Source organism: Notechis scutatus, chromosome 6 (genome assembly GCF_049901735.1).
Source record: "Notechis scutatus isolate UNSWTSFEM ecotype Mainland chromosome 6, rNotScu1.2, whole genome shotgun sequence".
NCBI lineage: Eukaryota > Metazoa > Chordata > Lepidosauria > Squamata > Elapidae > Notechis > Notechis scutatus.
Window position 1 is genome coordinate 4,872,099 of NC_142014.1, and position 22,602 is coordinate 4,894,700.

General features: G+C 37.1%; 1 protein-coding gene across 4 annotated transcripts in view; it reads right to left on the minus strand.

Annotated features, from left to right (window-relative positions):
- CNTN1 (contactin 1) overlaps window positions 1-22,602 on the minus strand; it is a 290,436-nt gene that overhangs the window by 7,682 nt on the left and 260,152 nt on the right. For all 4 annotated transcript variants that reach the window (XM_087969240.1, XM_087969238.1, XM_087969237.1 and 1 more), the window contains exons 20-21: window positions 4,730-4,964; window positions 3,126-3,229 (exon numbers count right to left, since the gene is read on the minus strand). In XM_087969240.1, coding sequence (XP_087825366.1) covers window positions 3,126-3,229; window positions 4,730-4,964 — 339 coding nt within the window. The remainder of the gene's footprint in view (window positions 1-3,125; window positions 3,230-4,729; window positions 4,965-22,602) is intronic.

The window sequence follows — 22,602 nt, forward strand, 5'->3', positions numbered from 1 at the left end:
AGAAGTCTGTCCCTCTTCATCCCCGTGATTGAGTAACATGAGTGAGAGACCTATGGCTTTTCAACTGAGCTCAGCTATGCACAAGCCATATATTTATGTTTTAGTCCATATAGACTCCACTGTATGGCTTTGAGACTTCCTTTGTTGACTTGATTATGTTATTTGAGGATCCATGTAGTTTGCTTTTTGAATTTAAAAAAAGTTTGATATTATTGACCATGGCATCCTCCAAACGCTCCTGGAAGATTCCTGCGCAGGAATTCTTTTCCTATCTTTTAGAAAGCTTTCAGATGGTTACACGAAGACAGCTCAAAATGGGAACTATTTTGTGGTATTCCTCAAGACAATATTCTATGCAGTGCTTTTCAATATTTATCTGAAACCCTGGTGCGATTTGGAGATTAATGTTGTTCAAGCTTCTCTGATAGCTTCAAGATTGGACTCATTCAGTTGCAACCTAATTCTGTGTTCCCTGCAAACTTAACAGGTCTAAACAGGTTTACTAACTTCTGACAAGACCCTTAAACCATATTTTTACAAATACAGTTTAAATGATTTAAATGATAATTTTAATTATTAATCCAATTTATTTCCGCTGCAATTTGAACAATTTTTAATATTGTAATTTAAATTTTAATATTTCCATTTTCAATTTATTCATATTGAAGACCACAAGAGGTTTTGACAGTGTATACTACAACAGTTAAATAAATAAACTGAAATATAAGAACTAGAATGTGTATAATTAGCACTACTTATAAAATAATTGGGAAGCTGAATAAAGAACAGTAGTGAATCCATTTCAGCCTGAAATCACTGAACTGTCTATACAGATAGTCCTCTACTTATGACCACAATTGAGCCCCAAATTTCTGTTGCTAAGTGAGACCATTGTTAAGTGAATTCTGCACCATTTTACGACTTTACTTGCCACAGTTGTTAAATGAATCACTGTAGCTCTTAAGTTAGTAACACTGTTATGTGAATCTAGCTTCCTCATTGACATGTCAGAATATTGCAAAAGGGGATCGCATGACCCTGGGATTATGCAACCATCATAAATATGAACCAGTTGCCAAGCGTCTGAATTTTGATCATGTGATCATGAGGATGTTGCAATGGTTGTAAGTATGAAAAATAGCCATAAGTCACTTTTTTGCTGCAGTTGTAACTTTGAACAGGCACTAAGTGAACTGTTGTAAGTCAAGTAGTATGTGCAAAGGGGAACCATTCCATCACAGAAATAAGATAATCAGAGGGAAGTAGGATATTCCTTTCACTCTAAAAAACAGAAATCTTCAATTCTAAATAACAACCAGTGTTTTGCCAACCTGGTCATGTTTTATGTTTTATTTCCAATTTATTTGCTATCCCTCTCAATGGAGAGAGTTATATAATCATTGTAATTACCATATTTTTCAGACATTCCGAAGTATAAGATGCACCTAGCTTTTGGGGAGGAAAACAAGAAAAAAAAAATCTGCCTCTGCCTCCCATCTGCCTCCCATCAATTTGCAGCAAACAGCTGGTCAACTTCAGCACAGCCTGATTAGCACAAGCAGCTGATGGTCTGATGGAGCGGTTTCCCAACAATCAGCTGTTTCAGGCTGCAGGGATTGCCATTGCCCATTGCTGCCTCCGCGTGCCCCGTTTTCGGCCTCCGCATCCCATTTTCAGCCTCCACACACCCCACTTTCAACCTTTTCCGGGCAGTGGGGATTGAAACAGGCGGAAAATGGGGCATGCAGAGGCCGAAAACCAGCCATGCAGAAGGCAAAAATGGGATGCAGAAGCCGAAAATGGAGTGCACGGAGGTGGCAATGGGCAATGGCAATCCCTGCCACCTGAAACAGCTGATTGTCGGGAAGGCGATCCAACCAACACTGATCAGCTGCTTGTGCTAATCAGGCTGTGCCGAAGCTGACCAGGCTGTTTGCTGATTGCTGCAAGGAGGCAAATTGCTGGGAGGCAGAGGCCGAAGCGTGAGCCCATCTTATACTCTGAAAAAACAGTATTTATACTATTTATTGTTATTAAGAAGCAGTTTTTACAAGTTGTTACAAATCTATGACCTGGGGCAGTTTAGCATGATTGACATGTCCAATGATTCTCATTTTAGCTGGTTTAAGTAAATGAGTGTCTCTACTGTAATTGCCAACAGTACAGAAATCTTGCCTTGATGATTTTGATTTTAAGATATATCACTTTTCCATTTATTATATGTATATAATCTTGGTTTAGATGTGTTTTGTGTATGTTAAAGTATGTGTAGGTTGGAAAGAAAAAACAAAGCAAGGAAAGTTTTAGCAAATGCTTAAACATGGGATTTGCTTCCTTATCATCGAAGAAAACTATTTCAAATTACTTCCATGCAAGAGAAGGAAATCCTGGTGTTGCTTTCTTCTAAATTTAAAAATGTATCTTCCTTCTGCCTTTTGAAGTGCTTAATTTTACTTTGATAGAATCAGTTCCTTAAGTACAGATAGTCCTGTGCTTTACAATGGCTTGAAGTTAGAAAAGCAGCTGGAAAAGGTGACTTATGACCGTTGTTTATGTTTATGATCATTCCACAATCCCCCATGGTCACATGCTAAAAATTCAGTCACTTGACAACTGTCTCATATTTATGATGGTTGTAGTGTACTGGGGTTATGTGATCATCTTTTGTAACTTTCTGATAAGCAAAGTCAATGGAGAAACCAGATTCACTTAATAACCATGTTACTAACTTACAACTGCAATGTTTCACTTAACAACTGTGGCAAGAAAGGTCATAAAATGAGGCAAAATTCACTTAACAATTAACAAATGTCTCATCTAGGAACAAAAATTTTGGGCTCAACACTGGTCATTAGTCACAAGCTACCTGTGCTTACCATTATTGCATTTTCTAGAAATTGTTTGTTTGATCATTTACGAATCACTATAGTATCTTTATATAGACAGATGCTTCAGTAATAGTAAAGGGCAAAAGTAGACAATTCTCAAAAGCTATTCTTGTATTTATAATTCATTTCAAATTCAGATACATGTTTTGACTATAAAAATAAATATTACAATAGCATGTTCAGTTCTTTTATATCTTTTGGTATGAATAATAAAAGAGAATGCATTTTTAAGCTCACCTCATACCCAGTAACAGCTGGGTTGAAAATGTGCTCCCAGGAAACAGATACTTCCGTGGATGACAGAACTTTTATTTGTACATTTCTAGGCCTTTCAGTAGGAGCTGGAAAATTGAACAGAATATTAATATTGTACATCTAATATTCTGACTAATGTAGAGTAAATAATCAAGGATTTCCAATTATTTCATTTGGTGTTTTCTTTGGCAGCATGGTCAATATTTCTTCCAATTTCTGGTTCCTTTAGCAACTACACCAGTTTAAGTCATCTGGGTAATTTTGGGCTCTCAGCCCACTTCTGAAATTATGGCAAGAAAACTACCAGTTTTATCTTTCATTTTGTTTCTACTTAAGCAAGTTGCCTTGAACTCTGAAAAGGAGATTTATGAACCATTTAAAATAATCAAACACCAAACATATTGTATGTAAATTTTTAAAAAATGTGTGAATATATAAATTCACAAAGAATCCTCATTCACATACTCACTAACACCATAAAGAATCGAAGTACTAGTATATTGCAGCAAAAAGATATATAGTAGATGTTTTTATGAAATAACCATTTATTAGGCACTGAATTAATAATTATCTTTTTTTTAGTATCCAAATTATGTACCTGAATATGCAGTCGTGGTTAGGTACAATTAGTGAATTTCCCCAAGTGCCTAAAATGTGCGGTTTATTTTTTGTTTATAGACAGAATAAATACGAACAGTTTTGGTGTCCTATAGTTTTCACTTTGCTAGGTCATTCATACATACGTACATACATACATCTAATTTTTGAATTGCTTGTCATATTTTTATTAATTCAAGATTAATTGAATTAAACAGATACTGCTGCTCTGTTTAAATATTTTTAAAAGAAAATACTAATCTACTTAGCTTGTGAACACAATTCACTGAAGACAGTTCAATGTCTATAAATATTCATTTATGAGACAAAGATCAATGCTCTTTTGAAGATCTTTTTTTAGCAAGTTGCAACATAAAAGCTAAAAACATTTTTTAATCCTGTAACTGGGCACTCAGTCAAATATGTGCCAAGTAGTTACTGTTCAGAGGAAACAATTATATATTGGATGAAAATTTTCAAATAAAATGGAATAATCTTGTATGGTATTTAGATTAACATTTTATACTAGTGATTTTATTAAATTTAGAATTTTGGTGTATTTCCAGAATGTAGAAGCTTGGCCTACATTTCTATATGCTCAATAAAACAACAGAAAATGGATTTTTTTTTACATAGAAATGTAAATTAACCTGACAATCTGAAACTTTTATAGTACATTGCTTTATTTGGTATACACTTAAAATGTGAATTATCATGACATGCGCTTTCCTAAATGTTGCTTTCTTTTCATGGCAGACATCCTTGAGCTTCTAATTTCAATTCATTTGGAAAAATAGATTGCTCTGATATTACCGGTCAGAATTAACTCAGATGATATGTGGGCAGCCAATGTGTTAAAGAGCATGGTTGGTTCAACTTAATCTTTGGAAATAGATCTTAGGAATTAGACTGTTTACATGAGAATTCTTTTAATATATTGCAGCAAGCATATCAAAACCTAAACTTTCATCACACCATCTTTTACTCACCATCTTCTGCCGAATAGATAATAGCAGTAAGACTAAAAGGTCCTTCTCCTTTGTTATTAAATGCTTTCACCTTTACTTGATACTTTGATGAAGGAAGCATTGATTCATCCTTATGGACATACCGACCAATTTCAGGTTGAGGAACTGTAACACTTTTCCAATCATTTTGATCAAACGACTTGAAAGCTACCACATATCCAAAATTATTACCAAAGTGATACTCTTTTGGCAAAGGCTATAAGACAAAATACAAAGATTAAGTGTTCTTTTTATTTTTGTTCTTTGTTTGAATGAATATATTTTGAAATATTATCATCTATTAGGAAAAATGTTCCCAGAAGATTCTAAGTAAAGTTTCTAGATTGTGTTCTTGTTTCTCACAGATAACAGTGAAAACAGTTTAATATCACAGATTAAATACTTTCTAAAAATAAAATAACTTTTATAAAAGACCTTCTACAATATCAGCCTATAGTTACCCTCATTTTTTATACCTTCCTTCACTGTTAGCTATTATCTCATAATATATAGATTTTGAATGGAAATAAATTGAAATGTCTTTATATAACAAAAAGTAGTATCAATGATTAGTGCATTTAAGAGTTGAAGGCACATATCCAATCTAGTCTTATTCTGGATGATTAAGCTTGAATTATTAAAATGCTATGATGTTACCTAAATAATGTGTGGTACTAAGTGACTTTGTATGACCCAAAATATAAAAGGTTCCTTTAAAAAAAATATTTCTGTTTGCTTTTTCTAAAATAGTTCCATTTGTTAAGACAGATATACAAATGTGGATTTTAGTCACTAAAGGTTTTAGAGAAATGATGAAATAGAAGTTATAGAAAAAAATAGACGTTTTAAATTCTACTGTTAAAAGGAAACATTGTTTTTAATTGATATTGAAGATACATATTAGTAGATATATAGTAGTGGAAAGAACTTTATAACCATTAATTTTATTTCTAAAACAAGATTGCCAGTCTGCCTTACATAAAAGAGCTTTCATAGAATCTCAAAGAAGTCAAATAACTATTTTTCTATAGTTATGGGAATATTTCCAAAGTTTTCTTAAAAAAATATTTCAACAATAAAATAACTTGTACATGTTTATTTCTGAAATATTTGAAATATTTTTATTATATGTTATTTTAATACTAAGTATTTGTACTAGAATGTAAATGTGGAATAAACAACATCACTACCAGATAGATTTATAGATGGCTGACAAACCATACTCAATGAGTAGTCCTTAATGGTACTACATTGACATGGAGAAAAGTAAGTAGAGGGGTACCACAAGGCTCTGTCTTAGGCCCAGTACTCTTCAATATCTTCATAAATGACTTAGAAAAGGGAATAGAAGGGGAACTCATCAAATTTACAGATGACACTAAGCTGCCAGGAATAGCCAACATCCCAGAAGTCAAGCTCAGGATCCAAAATGATCCTGACAGACTTGAACAATAGGCCTTATCCAACAACAGAAATTTAATGTGGACAAAAGCAAGGTGTCAGATCCATGTATCTGCCATTCTTCAATTGGAAGAAGAAAGAGGGGGGAGTTGGTACAAGTAATCCTTTTTGATGTAACATGAATATCTTAAGTCTTGTATTGAATCTGTATAACTTGCACATGATATACAACTGGTGACTAGAGCCCAGATGCCTGGAAACATGTCACCTCTTGGAGAGATAGCAAGAGGAGAAGGGGCCATAAAAATTCCAGCTCCGAAAGAAACTTCCTGGGAAACTTTTCTCAACTATGTTCCCAGAAAAGGAGGGGAGGAATTAACACGTCGCTTCTTTGTATTGACTAAATCCACATCAGAATAAGGGAAGGGGTTCTAACTCCCTTTATCTATGCTGTACGCCTGGAGGCATATTAGACCCTGCTTTGACTAGTACCTGGATAACTTCCTTTTCACAATAAATAATTCCTTTTGAAATACTCAGCTTTCAGAAGTTCATTCTTATCGTTTGAAGGGGAGAGAGCCTGGGCCTTACATAAAGCAGGGACTGCAATAGTAGTCAACCCGGAGAGGAACATTTATTTATTTATTTATTTATTTATTTATTTGATTTGCCAATTGTTTACAAGATAATAAGTATAAATGTATACATAGTTGTGAATACATGAAATGGTTACATATAAGAAAAATAAAAGAATAAGAGAAACAATAGGACAGGGATGGTAGGCACGTTGGTGCGCTTATGCACGCCCCCTACAGACCTCTTAGGAAAGGGGTGAGGTCAATAGTAGACAGTCTAAGGTTAAAGTTTTTGGGGTTTGGGGAAGAAACTACAGAGTCGGGTAGAGTATTCCAGACATTGACCACTCTATTGCTGAAGTCATATTTCCTGCAATCAAGTTTGGTGCGGTTTACTTTGAGTTTGTATCTATTGTGTGCTCTTGTGTTGTTATGGTTGAAGCTGAAGTATTCATTGACAGGTAGGACATTGCAATGTATGATTTTGTATACCATGCTTAAAGTCAGACCGAAGACGGTGTAATTCAAGGTTTTCTAGTTCTAGAATTTCAAGTCTGGTGGCATAAGGTATTCTACAGCGAGTAGAGGAGTGGAGAACTCTTCTTGTGAAATATTTCTGGACTTTCTCAATTGTGCTAATATCAGATACGTAGTGTGGGTTCCAGACTGATGAACTGTATTCGAGTATTGGTCTAACAAATGTTTTGTATGCTCTGGTTAGTAGTGTGATATTACCAGAGAAAAAGCTACGTAGGATTAGGTTAACAACTCTTAATGCCTTTTTGGCTATGTAGTTGCAGTGTGCTCTAGCACTTAGATCATTAGAGGTGAGTATTCCAAGGTCCTTTACAGAGCTTGGGTCATCAACAAGATCTTGACTATTCAGCTTGTATTTTATTTTCTGATTTTTTTTGCCAATATGTAAGACAGAGCATTTATTTGTTGAGATTTGAAGTTGCCATTTGTTTGACCATTCGGATACATAGTCAAGATCTTTTTGTAGGGTAGCAGTATTGTCTGTGGTATTGAACAGCTTTACATCATCAGCGAAGAGAACGCAATTGCTCTTAATATGATCACAGAGGTCGTTTATGTAGAGTATGAAGAGAGTTGGTCCTAGAACACTGCCTTGGGGAACACCACTATTGACAGGTACTGGATTTGATTCCAAAAAAAAGAACATCACTCTACCAAGTGCACCCTGCGAAAATGTCTGAACATAACAAGGAGCAAGGGGAAGCCGAATACTGGGGAGAAACTTCGACAACTACCCAGCCAGACACTGGCTTTGTGTATCCCATCGAAGACATCGAAGTTGCCTGCGAAAATTCCATGAAGCCCCGATGGTCTATAGGCGTAGGAAAAAGAGACAGCTGGGATGGAAGGACCAAGGGAGTAACCCTCACCCGTGGTAACCATAAACCCGGGTGGAAAATGGAGCTGGAGGCCCTTTCTGTTCAGGAAGAATGGGTCGAGGAACCACTGGCAGATGACCAATTGAAATGGTACATAAATCATCTCGTGAGGGAAGCCCTGGAGGGCCTCAATGTGAGGGATGAACCAGGTCGCCAATAAAGGAGAGAGAGTAAACCAGAAATTGAGAGAACCCAAGCTGTCACCTATGATCCAGCTGAGAATGATTGAGCAATGGAACAAGCTGGAGGGCCAGCAGCAATGCCAGGTACCCAACCACTTGCCATTCCAGAGCAGGGGATTAAGCCCAGCCCACCCAGAGATATACAACTGCAGAGAAAGATCCCACCCTTGGGGGTGAAATTCGATGGGGAACCCCAGAAACTGGGATTCTTCCTGGCATGGAACTTCCTGGGTGGAACTTCCCGACTCAGGGGGCCCGAGTGCGAGTCGTAACTCTGGCCCTAGAAGGAGCAGCTGCCAGGTGGATTACCCTCCACAACGCCCCAGAGCTGAGGAACCTCAATCGATTCATGACGGCCCTACGCCACTGCTTCTAAGATCCTCACGCTGATCAAAAAGTCCACAACCGCATTAGGGTTGTAAAGCAAGGTCACCCTGTGGCCGAATACACCAAGGAATTTCGCGACCTGGCTGGCCGAGTCGACTGGCCAGAAGATATCCTAGTCTCTTGGTTCAAAGATGGACTCAATGACGACCTGTACACTGCCTGCCTGGGCCATGGAGCTCCAACCTTCTGTGTGAATGGTGCCTGATGGCAGAGGAGGCATAGATAGACATGGCCCATAACCAGTACTGCTGTGGCAGAATTTGGATAAGATCCCCACCCCAGTGGAAGCGGGAGGTTTTCACCCCCAAACTACGATGACTACAAGACCATCTGGCTGTTTTAAGTGTGGAAAGGAGGGGCACCATGCAGCAGAATGCCGTTCAAAAATGACTACAAATAAAATTGAAGTAAAATGTCCTACTTTTACATATTTTTTCTCCTAAAAAGAACCAGCAAAAAGAAACAAACTCATGGAACAGGTGACTGATATTATTGTGGTATGCAATATATATTCCATGTATCTGCTTATGCCCAAAGAACACCCAAATTACACATGTATTAAATGTAAAGTATGTGAACTGCTAGAGGAAAAAGTAAGGAATCTAGAAGCAACTCTAGCCAAATTCCAACCTACGCAAGAAAGCTATGGACAAATCAAACCAAATAATGAACAAATAACTCTCAAAGGATTTGACCCTGCTGATAAACACTTGGAGGAAGATAAATGGAGGTATGTCACATATAGAAGGAAACACAATAAAAAAAAACAACAGCATACAGCTAACAAATCCATACTGCCCAATCTAATCCAACCAAAAGCAGCCCCATTAAAACTGAGCAATTAATTTCTCCTCCTAGATGAAAATACGCAAGCCCACAACACCCCCCCTTAAAGAAAACACGCAGACACTTAGAAAAGCGACATCATCGAATACCCCTAAAAAGTCATAGCAAACATATCTGAGATAAACAGAAAAGCACCCCAGACTGCACCCCCTAAAAAAGGAAGGCGAGTGTTAGCGACAGAAAATTATATTCTCAAAGGAACAGAACCAGCCATCTGTAGACATGTAATCTAGGGAAGAATGTTGTCTCCCTGAAGCAAAAATTAAAGATGTGGTTAAGAACCTAACCAAAATAATTACCGTGTTTCTCACAAAATAAGGCCGGGCCTTATTTTTTTTTGACCCCCGAAAAAAGGGCTAGGTCATCTTTTTGGGAGGTGACTTAATTTCCTCCCCCACCTAGAGCGCCCCATGCGAAGGAAGACCCCTCCCCAGATAGAAAAAGAAACCATGAGCTGCCTCATGGTTGAAAAAATTCAAACACAATACAAATAATTAAATCACAACAATAACTGTTGCTTGTTAAACCAATTACCAGAACAAATAGACTCAGGAACTAGCCAGATTTCTCAACCCAGTTTATTTTCAGGAACAGAGATGAACCTTTTTCCTTCCAAACAAAGCTGAATAGGGAAAATTACCCCACCAATAAACACAGGATTAAACGTCACCAAATACAGAATTAAACTTCACCAAAAACCAGTTTTAGACCAAAACTCAGAAAGGGTGTTAGTCCTGGATTCCCCAATGGGTGTTAAGGAAAACAAACTAAACAGAATGTACAGCGAAGTCAGATAGGAAGACAGGTAAATGTGTGAGATAAGTTTTCTAGTTAACACGCAGTAAAAATATAGATACGCTTGTGCTATCAAAAATATAGTTTATTCCATTTAAGAATTATAGCATAGTCAAATAAACGGTCCATTAGTCATATATCAATTTCAGTCAAGTCTTGCCGGGGATACTCTATTTGCAAAGTCCGTGTTGAATAGCCAATGTCAGTTCACTTACAATAAATCAGTCCAATCTTTATATTCTCTCCGTTGAGAAAAATCAACACTCCTTCTTCTCTCCCCGTTCCAGCAAGAATGCAGTCATCAATCCATCCAGTAATTAGGGATCAGTAAGCCAGAGAGAGTGAGCTGCAATTGCCTCGCTTCTTATATAGTGCTTTTACAACCACACCCTTAATTACATTCTTGCTGTTAAAGTTACACACACTTTAACTAACAAACCATGATACCATATTTATTATTTTTACCCAAACCAGTTAGGGTAAACAATGTTATCCCTAACAAAGGGTTTGTAAACTCATGTTTGAATCGGGGTGGGACTCAACCGGTGTTACTACCAGTTCGGTGACTATGTTTTGCACGCTGTGGGCATGTGTAAAACAACCTTAGGCTGTACTGCCTGGACAGCTGAAAAGCGCTGTGCGCAGGTGCGCAGCGTTTGAAAAGCCTTTCCCCCCTTGCTTTTTCAATCTCAGCTGTGCCGTGGAAAGCAGCTGAAGTTGAAAAAGCAGGAAATAAAGGACAGGTAAGAGCCTGGGCGGGTGGGTGGGCCAAACAGCAGCAAACACCAAACTGGTTCGGTGTCTGCTGCTCTTCAGAGCTACCGGCTCTATAGAACCGAGCAGAACCAGTAGCATCCCACCCCTGGTTTGAATGTCAATCTTTCTAGCTAGCCAAGAAGTCTTGCTGAATGTCCCTCATCTTGTTTCCTTGTCATTAAAAGCTCCTTTCTGGTTATTCAATTATTTCTTCAAAGTGCTGATTGTTGCATGTGGCTGGAAGTATATCCAGGGGAGTATCTCCTCCCAACAGCAGTGTAAAAAGCTTAAAATAACCCTTCCCCTTTAAAAAAGTAAAAAAAAAAACTTGCTTTGGAGACAGTAAGTCTAGGCATACTGCCAAGAATGTAATAAGGGTAGAAAAAAACAAAAATAGATTTCTTCTAACTACCAGTTCTCCGAACTGCTTAGAAAGTTAACAAGGGGTTCTATAGAACCAGTCAGAACTGGTAAATCCCACCTCTGATTGGGACAAATGACACAACAAAAAACCTAAGTACAATATTGAGAGATTATAAGCAACTAAACAGTAAAGTTAAGGAGCTAAGAGCACAAGCAGTGTTCTCATCAGAACTCCCAACGAAAGGCCAACACCCATGGAGGGAAAAAAGAATTCTAGAAATAAACCACTGGCTAAAGGGTTGGTGTCACCAAGAAAACTTTGGTTTCCCAGACCATGGACTGCATTACCTACAAAAAGGACTCCTGTCAAGGGATCACTGTACTTCATGAAAACGGGAAATGTACTAGGAAAAAGACTGGCCCAACTCATCAATTGAAGTGGGAGGGTGACCAATCTTTAGAATCTCTAAAACACAAAACCAACCATAAATCTCAAGAAAAAAAATCAAACAATGAGGTAGGGAGTGATGAGAAAAAAAGAAAATCCCAAACAACAATTAGGAGATCCAGAAATCATACCCGCGGACAGGAATAAAAGTCTTAAATGCTTATATACAATTGCTCAAAGCTTGGGGAACAAACAGGGTAAACTATAAGCAATAGTACACGAGGGCAGGTATGACATAGTTGCTATTACAGAAACCTGGTTGGACGAAACCATGATTGGAATGTACTGATGGATGCATACAAATTGTTCAAAAACAAATCTACAAAAAGAGGAGGCAGAGGTGCATTATATCATCAGATGTAACAGATTAATACAGTTGCAAGGGACTTGTAGGTAATCTAGTCCAACCCCCCGCCCAAGCAGGAGACCCTACACCATTTCTGACAAATGGCAGTCCAATCTCTTCTTGAAAATCTCAAGTGATAAAGCTCCCAAAACTTCAGAAGGCAAACTGTGCCATTGGTTGATTGTTCTCAATGTCAGAAAGTTTCTCCTTGTTTCCAGGTTAAATCTCTCCTTGTTCAGTTTCCATCCCTTATTCCTTGTCTGGCATACAGATGCTTTAGAAAATAGCTTGACCCCTTCCTCTTTGTGACAGCCCCTCAAATATTGGAAGACTGCTATCCTGTCTCCCCTGGTCCTTCTCTTCACTAGACTAGCCATGCCCAGTTCCTGTAACCATTCTTTATATGTTTTAGTCTCCAGCCTCCTTAATGATCCTGCTTGCTCTTCTCTGCACTTTTTCTAGAGTCTCAAAATCTTTTTTATAGTGTGGTGACCAAAACTGGATGCACTACTCTAGGTGTGGTCTTATTAAAGCTTTATAGAGTGGTATTAGTACTTCACTTGATCTTGATTGTATCCCTCTGTTAATGCAATTTAGGATTGCATTGGCTTTTTGGGCTGCTGCCACAAACTATTGGCTCATATTTAGCTGGTTGTCCACTAAGACTCCAAGATCCCTCTCACATTTACTGCTATTAAGCCTGGTTTCACCCAGTCTATAGGTGTACTTTTGGTTTTTCTTGCCTAAGTGTAGGACTTTACTTTTCTCTACATTGAATTTCATTTTGTTAGATAGGGCCCAGTGTTGAAGTCTGTCAAGATTCATCTGCATCTTGAGCCTATCATCTAGGGTGCTGACTATTCCTGCCAGCTTAGTATCATCCACAAATTTTGCAAGTTCCCCTTCTATTCCCTCATCTAAGTCGTTTATGAAGATATTGAAGAGTGCTGGGCCTAAGAGAGAACCTTGTGGTATCCCACTGCTTCCTTCCCTCCATGTAGACATAGACCCAATTAAGGACTACTCATCAAGTACACAGTTACAAATCCATTTGGTGGTGATGCTATCTATCCCACTTTTTTCTAGCTTAGCAAAGAAGTAGGTTTTGATCTACTTTGTCAAATGCCTTGCTGAAGTCTAAGTATATTATGTCCAGATGAGTTAAGCAGTTCTGAGTAAAATGTACAATACTAATTGTAGATTCTTCCAACGTAACACAAGCAAAACACAAGCAGCAGATTCACAGCTCGGAGCAGAGAGGTTTAGTTTCACTTTCGGAGCTGAGAGCACAGAGCAGAGATAAACCATGACCAGGTATAAGACTTAGGTATAAGCCCCCCATTCGGCTCCCATTGGCCGACCTTGTTATCCATGTCTCTGCCAGTTCATGAATATTCTGACAAGTTATATTAGGTCCATCTTTGCATGAGTTTACTCAAAGAAAGGATTCCCAAAGGAGTTTCTTGACAATCATCCCCAGTGGTTTTCTAGAGACAACAAAAGTAATACTGCTGGTCTGTTCCTACTCTCTTTAATTTTTAAAGGAAATCTTCAAATCTGGGAGGTAAGGATAATAATTACATATACCCTTACCCTTACCACTCAGCCCACTCAAGTAGAATGCTAGATTGCTTATGTGTATCTAGAGATGAAGCTGACCTCTTCTCAGAGGTTACTGTACATTCAGGTGATGAAAATGATCATCAGCCTGTGAGCATGACTATATGAGGTCATTCAGATTTAAGATCATATAACATGGCCAATAGATGGCTCACTAAAACTTAGAGGTGACCCAAAATAAAAAGTTAATTTGGGCTAAAGTTGATACAAATGCAATGTTAGACAGTCTTAAAACAGAGAATGCTGTTAATTGGGCTGGAACAATCCAGTCTTCTTCCAAGATGGCGGCAATGGAGGAAGCATAGTTACATCATGGGGGGGAAAGTTGCTATTAAATTAAGATAAATGATAGGAGGAGAGGTGGAAAGGGAAAGATAAATCATACAAAAAGAAAAAAAGAGTGGAGAAAGGAAAAGGAGAGAAAAGATTGGAGAAATAGAAAGAAAACGCCACCAAGGGCAGCGGCCCAGAGTGAACTTGGCCTGCTGAGAGAAGCCCATCTGCACCCAAGAGGCCCACCCAAGAGACCAGAGGCCCATTGAAGTGACATGAGCAGAAAGGCACAACGAATCGGTGGAGAACAAGGAGATGAGCTGGTGAGTGAGTGGCGCAAGCAGGGAGGAAAATCATGCGTAGGGCAGACAGGTGAGCTGACTGAGGGCAAAGCAATGTCTGGCAGACAACAAAAGGTGAGTTGGTCTGTAGAGAGGACACGGCCTTGTTTGCTGGGAGAAAAAACACACCAGCCTGATGAACCAGCAAACGGGAGCCAAATGGCCGAGGATCAAAGAGCAGTGGCAGCACAACAGGAAGGAGAGCCAGCAGCAAAGGGCAGCACAGTGAAGCAGATCCCGAGAGCAATGCAGAGAGTAGTGTGGAAAGCAACGGTGGAACTGGAGGCTTGTGGTGGTGGTGGAGCGTTGCAGCACAGCAGACCAGTGACTGAGAACCAGTGACAGTGAACCGATGACTGCGAATGGCAACAGAACATCATGGCAGACCCACAGACCAGGTGGAGGACAACACCATGGACTTCTCTCAGCAGGGAGAGCTGAATATCCAGTAATGGCAGGAGAAAAGCAAACAGGAACAGAGGATAAGAAGACAAACATAGGACACAAGGCCAAAAAATGAAAGGCAAGTAAACAAGAACAAGTACGGAAAATATAAAGGCAGAGAAGGAAGAGATAAATAAAGCCCACAAGAAGACAGGGAGGGAAAGGATCACAAGAAGGAAGGGAGGAAAGGAATAATTATAGAACATTCCATTACAGGCTAAGAATGAACCTTGCACTTAAGCTCACTCAACTCTGAAAAGTTTAAAATTGGACAATTTAAAGGATCTGCTAGAACTTTAAAATTTTAAACTAGACAATTTTGAACTATAGAATTTCAAATCCTTAAACTTAAATTTTGTAACTGCTTTAAAAACATTTCCTTTAAATTTTTGGTTAGACTTTTCCCCCCTCAATTTGAAAATTTAAATGATCTGTTAGAATATCAAATTCTAAATTGGAACATTTTTCTCTTTTAAAAATCTGTGGCAAAACCTTCTACATTTCAATTCTTTTAAAATCCACTCGTGGAAAAAGAAACTGGCACTATTATGACCTGCAAAACATGTTCCATGTATACCAGTGATGGTGAACCATTTTGTTGTGGTGTGCCAAAAGTGCGCACTTGTGCCGCCACCCACAATGCAATGCGCCCGCCCCCCCATGCATGCATGCGCAACACTCCTGCCCTGCCCCGTCACCTGCACTGCACATGCATGCTCTTCCCAGCAGATTTTTGGCCCCTTTGAGGTTGTTTTCGCCCTCCCGGAGGCTCAAGGGAAGCCTCTGCAGCCTCGGGAGGCTGAAAATGGGCCTGTTTTGGCAGTTCCAGTATTTCTGGAAGGCCTGTTTTTCGGCCTCCCAAGGCTGCAGAGGCTTCCCTCAAGCCTCTGGGAGGGCAAAAACGGCCTCAAACAGGGCAAAAATCAGCTGGGAGGCACGCACATGCGCAATGCAGGTAAGTTTGGCTGGGGCTCGCGTGCCCACAATAATGGCTCTATGTGCCACTTGTGGCATACGTGCCGTAGGTTCGCCATCACGATGTATATGCTTATGCCCATAGAAGACTCAAACTATATATGTACCAAATGTAAATTAATTTACTAGAAGAAAAAGTAAAGGGTCTAGAGTGTAGTGTTGGTGAAACTTCTGCACTGAGTGCCGAAATGGGAGCATGTGCACATGCGCGTGCGGGGGGAAGGACCGGAAACCAGAAGAGCAGCTCCTCTGCTTACATGAGCATGCAGCCACCTGTTCTTCTGATTTCCGGCACTCCCGTGCACGCAAAGACCAGTGCACATGAGCATTCTGAAACCCAGAAGAGCAACAGATGATGCCCAGAGAGATGGCCATAGGTTGCCATCACGACTCTAGAGGAAACTCTGAAACTCAACCTACAAAATGAGAAACCCCAAAACTTGCAAGAAGAACATGCCCAAATTGAACATAATAATGATCAAACAACTTTATATATAAATATAAATACTATAAATATTATAAATTATATGTATGTATGTATGTATGTATGTATGTATGGTATTCAGCTTTGTTTGGGTATTTTCCCACGTCATTATAGTTGTGCTTTTAAAGTTGTAGCAACGTATATATATATATATATCATTAAATGTTTAGTGAACAGTGTATTATTTGGGTCAATATGTTTTGCATACAATTCTGATAGTGACATTACCATTTAAATATACATAGTCATGCTTTTTCAACTTCTAACATTTGTGTATAGATAGTAATCATAATAGGTTCTATTATATTTCAATACAAATAAAATTATTTTCCCAATTTCTACTTTCTGCATCTTTTTTCTAACACTTATTCAAATAACCACCATGTTAAAGAGTATTCTGTGTCTATCCATCATCTCTTGTTCTTTTTAGAATTTCAACTCTTATTAGCCTTTTGGTGAATCTGTCCTGCTTCTCCTCTAGTATCTTGTAACTCCTTTTGTCATTTTTATTTAATCTAAATATTTCCACTGCCAAAGCATCTGTCTCTTGTTGTTGAATCTCTATAGTACCCATCCTCAGTTCTCCCATCATTTTAAAGAATCTTTCTTGTTTATTCTCTTTTCTCGTTTGAATTATTAAAAAATATTCTATTTGTTCCATGTTCAAAATTGTTACTATCTCTTCTCTCTTTTTGTCTACTTGTATCATTTTTTGAATTGTTTCCTCAATTTTTTCCTCAACGCTTTCTGTTTTCTCCTCTATTTTCTGATTTTTTTTGTTCATTTTTTAATTGTCCTTTGCTGGGGTTTTCTTAATCTCACTGTATCTTGTATTAATGCCATTATCTCTTTATGATTCCTTATTATATCTTCCTTAATGCATTGAAACATCAACATTATTTTTTTTATACACTTAATTTTCCTGCTCAGACATTTTGTGCTAAGATGCTACACTAACCATTGCTCAATATTCCACCAAAATCTCAATATCCTAACTGTCCAGAAACACCAAACCCACCAGTATTAATAAAATTTACACAGTTCTGGAATTGTTCCTCAAACTGCCCTAAATTTATAGATCTGAAAATGATCCAATTTGTACCCTCTGATTTTTCCAAATTTTAAGTCTTATTCAATTTTCTTCTTTCTTTTTAGTACTCCAAATTGGCCTACCAAATTTCCCCAAATGTATTTAATTCAAAAAGTCAGATAGGCAGTTTCAGAAATGTTTCTTGTTAAAAATCCTTACTTCCAGGCAGCAAAACTCTAGTTGATGTGGAACCAAAATGAAAAAGCTTTCCAGGTGTCCTTTGTTGTTCAGGTTATTCTTAGCTCAAGGTTATTCCCATTAAACACTAATATCATATCTTCTTTGACCAGTAGATGGCGCCCCCACTCTAAAATTCAGTTTTAAACAGGGTTAAAACTCTGGGGAAAAGTAGGATTTTTTTTTTTAAAAAATCTTTCTTTAAACAACTTCTTCCACTAATCAAACGATGTTATCCATAAATTAAATCCCTTTTCATATTGCTAACAGTCCCAGTCCAGTCTTTCTTTGTTTTAAGGCTTCACAATCTTCCCTTAGTAGTTTAGGTCTGTGATCTTTTTCCATATAATAAATCGCTGCTTTCTTAATGTTTTGGAGAAGCTTTTTTTAAAAGTGCTTTTATTTGGGTTTAGGTCTCTATTATAGAAGTTGAAAGTTGTCTCACCCAGTTTCAGAACTCGGTCCACAACTCACTCCAGCACATATTCTTTTTTTTTTTTTTTGGAACAAATTTTATTAATTTTAAAGACAAACAAACCATCATTAACCATTGAATACATAAAACCTCTTTCCATTATTAATTTTACAAGTCAAGTAAAATATTATTTTATACAACATAATTCTGTTTTACACCATTTCCATATGGACATATAAATATCTCTTAGCAAATTTCTCATTATTTCTCTTTTCGTATTCAATTTCATTATTATTATTATTATTTTCTATATTTATCCAATTTATAATCATCATCTACATTTCTGACTTGATTACCATTATTCTCATCGAACATTCCTCCGAGGTTTTATTAATTCTCAAACAAACATGAACACACAAAACACAAAAATATAAAACTTCTTTTAAGAAAGTAGTTTGGCCCCAGATTACCTCTCTTTGTATGGACTCAATTAAATTCGTGCTCATCTTAGATACCATTACCTATCTTTTTTACCATTCTATATCTTCTATATAACTTCTCCCCGCTTTTCATTCTTCTTAATTCTATTTTATTTAATTCATTTTAATTTAAATCATTGTATTTGTATTTTTGTCCATTCTTTCCAAATTATCCATTTATCTCATTCCCTACAATAAAAAAAAAAGATTTCTCCTGAAATCACTGATCAGAGTATGATGCCTTTCTATCCTCCCCTAAATTAATATTTAAAATAACGCCTAGTACCCAATCTGATTCTGCTTAGTACATTCTACCTGCTAACTTTTAAAAAGAGAAAAAAATAATAAGTCCAAAAGAATTAATATAATTAGATAATAAATCTAAATGTTAAATCTTATAACATTCCAATTATCTATTTCAAAAAACAAATGCTAGAATAATAAGTTTATAGTAAAATCAACACAATAGTCAATTAAACTCTTTAATTAAACTTAATATTTTAAACATTCCTTTTAATATTTTGTTAAATTTTAAAGTCTATCATTACTAAACATTTCAATATTTTAATCTTTTATTAATTCTTATAACATTCTAATTTTCTATTTCTAATACAAATACTACAATACCATCTTATGTACCTTGCAGAATCTTCTTTTTTAAATAAATTATACATCACCCTTTATCCCTGAAAAAAAATCCTTTTTTCCCATCTTGTTTCATACCTTTGTGGCTTTCCCCCCCTTTTCCCTTCCTTTCTTATCCCACCTGGCCTTTTTACCTCCCCCTCTAATAACCTCCGCCTTTTTAGCTTCCCCTCTCTGTTGTATTCCTTTTTTCTTTTGCTTAATAATATTGTGTTGATTTTGCATCTTATTTTTCTCTTTCTTGAGTGTTTTTTTAAGTCTTAAGTCCTTCATTTTCCTTCCTCTCTTTCTCCTTTCTCTCTTAATTAAATTTTTAGATTCATTGAAGATGGCGTCTTCTTCTTCTTCTTCTTCTATTTCCTCCATCTGTTGTTGTGTTTGCTGATAAATAGCAAGCACCATTTCTAAAAAAAGAAAGGCTTCCTTCACAGCGTCCTTGCTTTCTTTCTTTATTTTTCCATATTCCTTAAGTTCATCAACAGGTAAAGCCATTGTAAATCTTTTCTTTGTTCTTTTTCTTAAAGCAACCAAAATGTTTCAAAAGTTAGAACAATTCCCCAAAGTCCCAGAGACATCAGTCCAAACAAAGCACAAAGTTCTCACTTTCTCTTCCTGGGGTGGTATCAATAAAAAGGAAAAGAAAAAAAGCCCAATCTGTATTTTAGAGCCTTGTTGCAATTAATTTCCAGTCTCAAAATCTTCAAGGCGGGGCGCTGCGCGATCCCTCCGCGCTAGCCGTTTTTGGGGCTCCGACCCAGCCGGGTGCGGGAGCTAGGCTGCCCTGCAGGGGCAGCTGAAGTAGGGGATCCGGAGAAGGGGTTGGGGGTGTTGCAGACTCCCTCCCTGGCCGGCAGAACTCCCTTTTCCCAGGACGGTGCAGCGGCGGTCTGTAATGGCCGCCACAAAGAAGCTGGCAGCCGGGTAAGAATGCGCAGGAGGAAGTGGAGAAAGTGATTGAGAGGAGAAAGTTTTTCTTGGCTCCTAGGACTCTAAGATATATCTAATAAAATTCCTGAAAAGTATGACTTTCTGAATAATACCTGCCAGAAGAGGAAAAAAGCGGCTGTTTGAAGGTGCTGAAAGGATAGCTTTCCCTCTTTTCCTACGGAATAAATAACTGGATATTAAGAAACCTATTTCTTTTAGGTGAAAATTGGTTTTAAGCGATGAGTGGGAAGAGAGAGGATTAAAAGAAAACATTTGTATGCTAAGACTTTGTTGGAGCAGATGCCTGAAGGATTTGAAGACTAGAATATATTGCAATAAGATTTTAAACAGATTTGGACTTTCTTTCTCTTGGATTGATATTACCCCAGAAGGAGAAAGTGAGAACTCTGCCTTGGTTTGGACTGACTGATAACTTTGGGACTGTTTTATTTTTTTTATTTTCTTTTGAATATTCTGGTTGTTGTAAGAAGAAAGAAGGGAAAAGAAAAGAAAAGATTTATAATGGCTCTTTCTGTTGAGGAACTAAGAAAAGAATATGAACAAGCAAAAAAAAATGGTAAAGATGGTGTGGAAGAAGCTTTCCTTTTCTTAGAAATGGCGCTTATTAATTATCAACAAACATTACAACAGATGAAGACAGCAGAGGAACAAGAAAGAAAGAAAGGAGCCATTTTTAATGAATCTCAGAACTTGATCCAGAAAGAAGGAAGAGAGAAAGAAAAGAAAAGAAGAGAAAAGAAGAAAATTAAAGGACTTAAGGACTTAAGATCTAAAAAACATTTAAGAAAGGGAAAAATAAGGTGCAAAACCAATATGGTGATAGTAAACAAAAGGAAAAAGGAATACGACAGAGAAGGGAAGCTGGCAAGGCAGAGGCTAGAAGAAGGGGGGTAGAAAGGTTTGTTGGGAGAAGAAAGAAAGGGAAAAGGTGGAGAAAAGCTACAATGTTTTGAAATTAAATGAAAAAAAGAAATTTTTTTGGATAATGGATAAAGTATAATTTTTTTTAAAAAAAAAGATTTTGCAAGGTACATAAGATGAGATGGTAGTATTGTAATGATTTAAGAGTTGATAAGAGATTAAAATGTTAAAATGTTTAAAAATGATTGGCTTTAAAACTTAATAATAGGGGAGGTTTAGAATATTGTTTTAATTAAAGAGTTTAATAAGACTATGGTATTGATGTTATTATAAAATTTTTATTATAGTATCTTTTTTTAATATTTGGATTTATTGTCTAATTATGTACTTAATTATGTTGGATGTATTAGTGAGATAGAATGTACCAAGCAAAATCGGATTGGGTATTAGATATTATTTTAAAGATTAATTTGATTAACTTAGGGGAGATAGAAAGGCATCATACTCTGATTAATGATTTCAGGAGAAACTTATTTTCTTTTTTTTTATAAGGAATGAGACAAAGGGATGATAAAAATGGACAAAAGATATAAATATAATGATTCAAATTAAGATGATTAATTAAGATAGAAGTAAGAAGTGTGAAATATGTGGGGAAGTTAATATAGAAGGCTAGAATGGTAAATAAAATAAGTAATGATATGTAAGATGAGCATGAATATAATTGAAGTCCATGAAGAGAGAGACACCTGGGTCCAAGTTACTTTCCAAAAAGATTTTTTTATGTTTTGTGTGCTGTGTGTATATGTCTTTTTGGGGGGAGAATTAGTTAAAAATTATAGAAATATAGATTGAGAATAATGGTAACTAAGTCAGAAAGAAACAGATGAAATAATAATAATGATATTGAATAAGAGTAAAGAGAAGTAAAGAGAAATTGAATAAGAGGTTTTGGTATGTTGTATGGAAATGGTTTAAAACAGAATTATAATTTATCTGACTTGTTAAATTGACAATGAAAAAAGGTTTAAACATGTAATGAATAATGACAATTTGTGTGTTTTAAAAATTAATAAAACTTGTTTTAAAAAAAAAATAAAAAAAATCTTCAAGGCATCTCCTCAAGCAAGATCTTAATATTTTTTTGTCCTCTCCCTTCCCACTTATAACAAGAAGCCAAGTTTTTACCTTTTATTAAAAAAAAGACAGGTTTCTCAATGGCCATTTGTTGATTCCATAGGGAAGGAGAGTAAACTTTCCCTTTCAGCACCTCAGTTTTGCCGCTTGAAATTCTCCTCTGGAAACAAAGTATTGTTCAAGAAGTCATAGTTTTCAGGATTAGGCGTCTCTTAAAGTCCTGGGTCAGCCAAAAAACTTTCTCTTAGAAACTTTCTCCCCTCTTCCTCCTGCTCAGTCTTACCCAGCTGCTGGCTTCTTTGTGGCGGCCATTACAGACCGCCGCTCGACCGCCTTGAGAAAAGGGGGTTTAGCCGGCTGGGGAGGGGGTCTGCAACACCCCCAAACCCCTCTCCGGATCCCCTAAGGCAGCCTTAGCCTCCAGATCCATCAGGATCGGAGGCACCAAGACG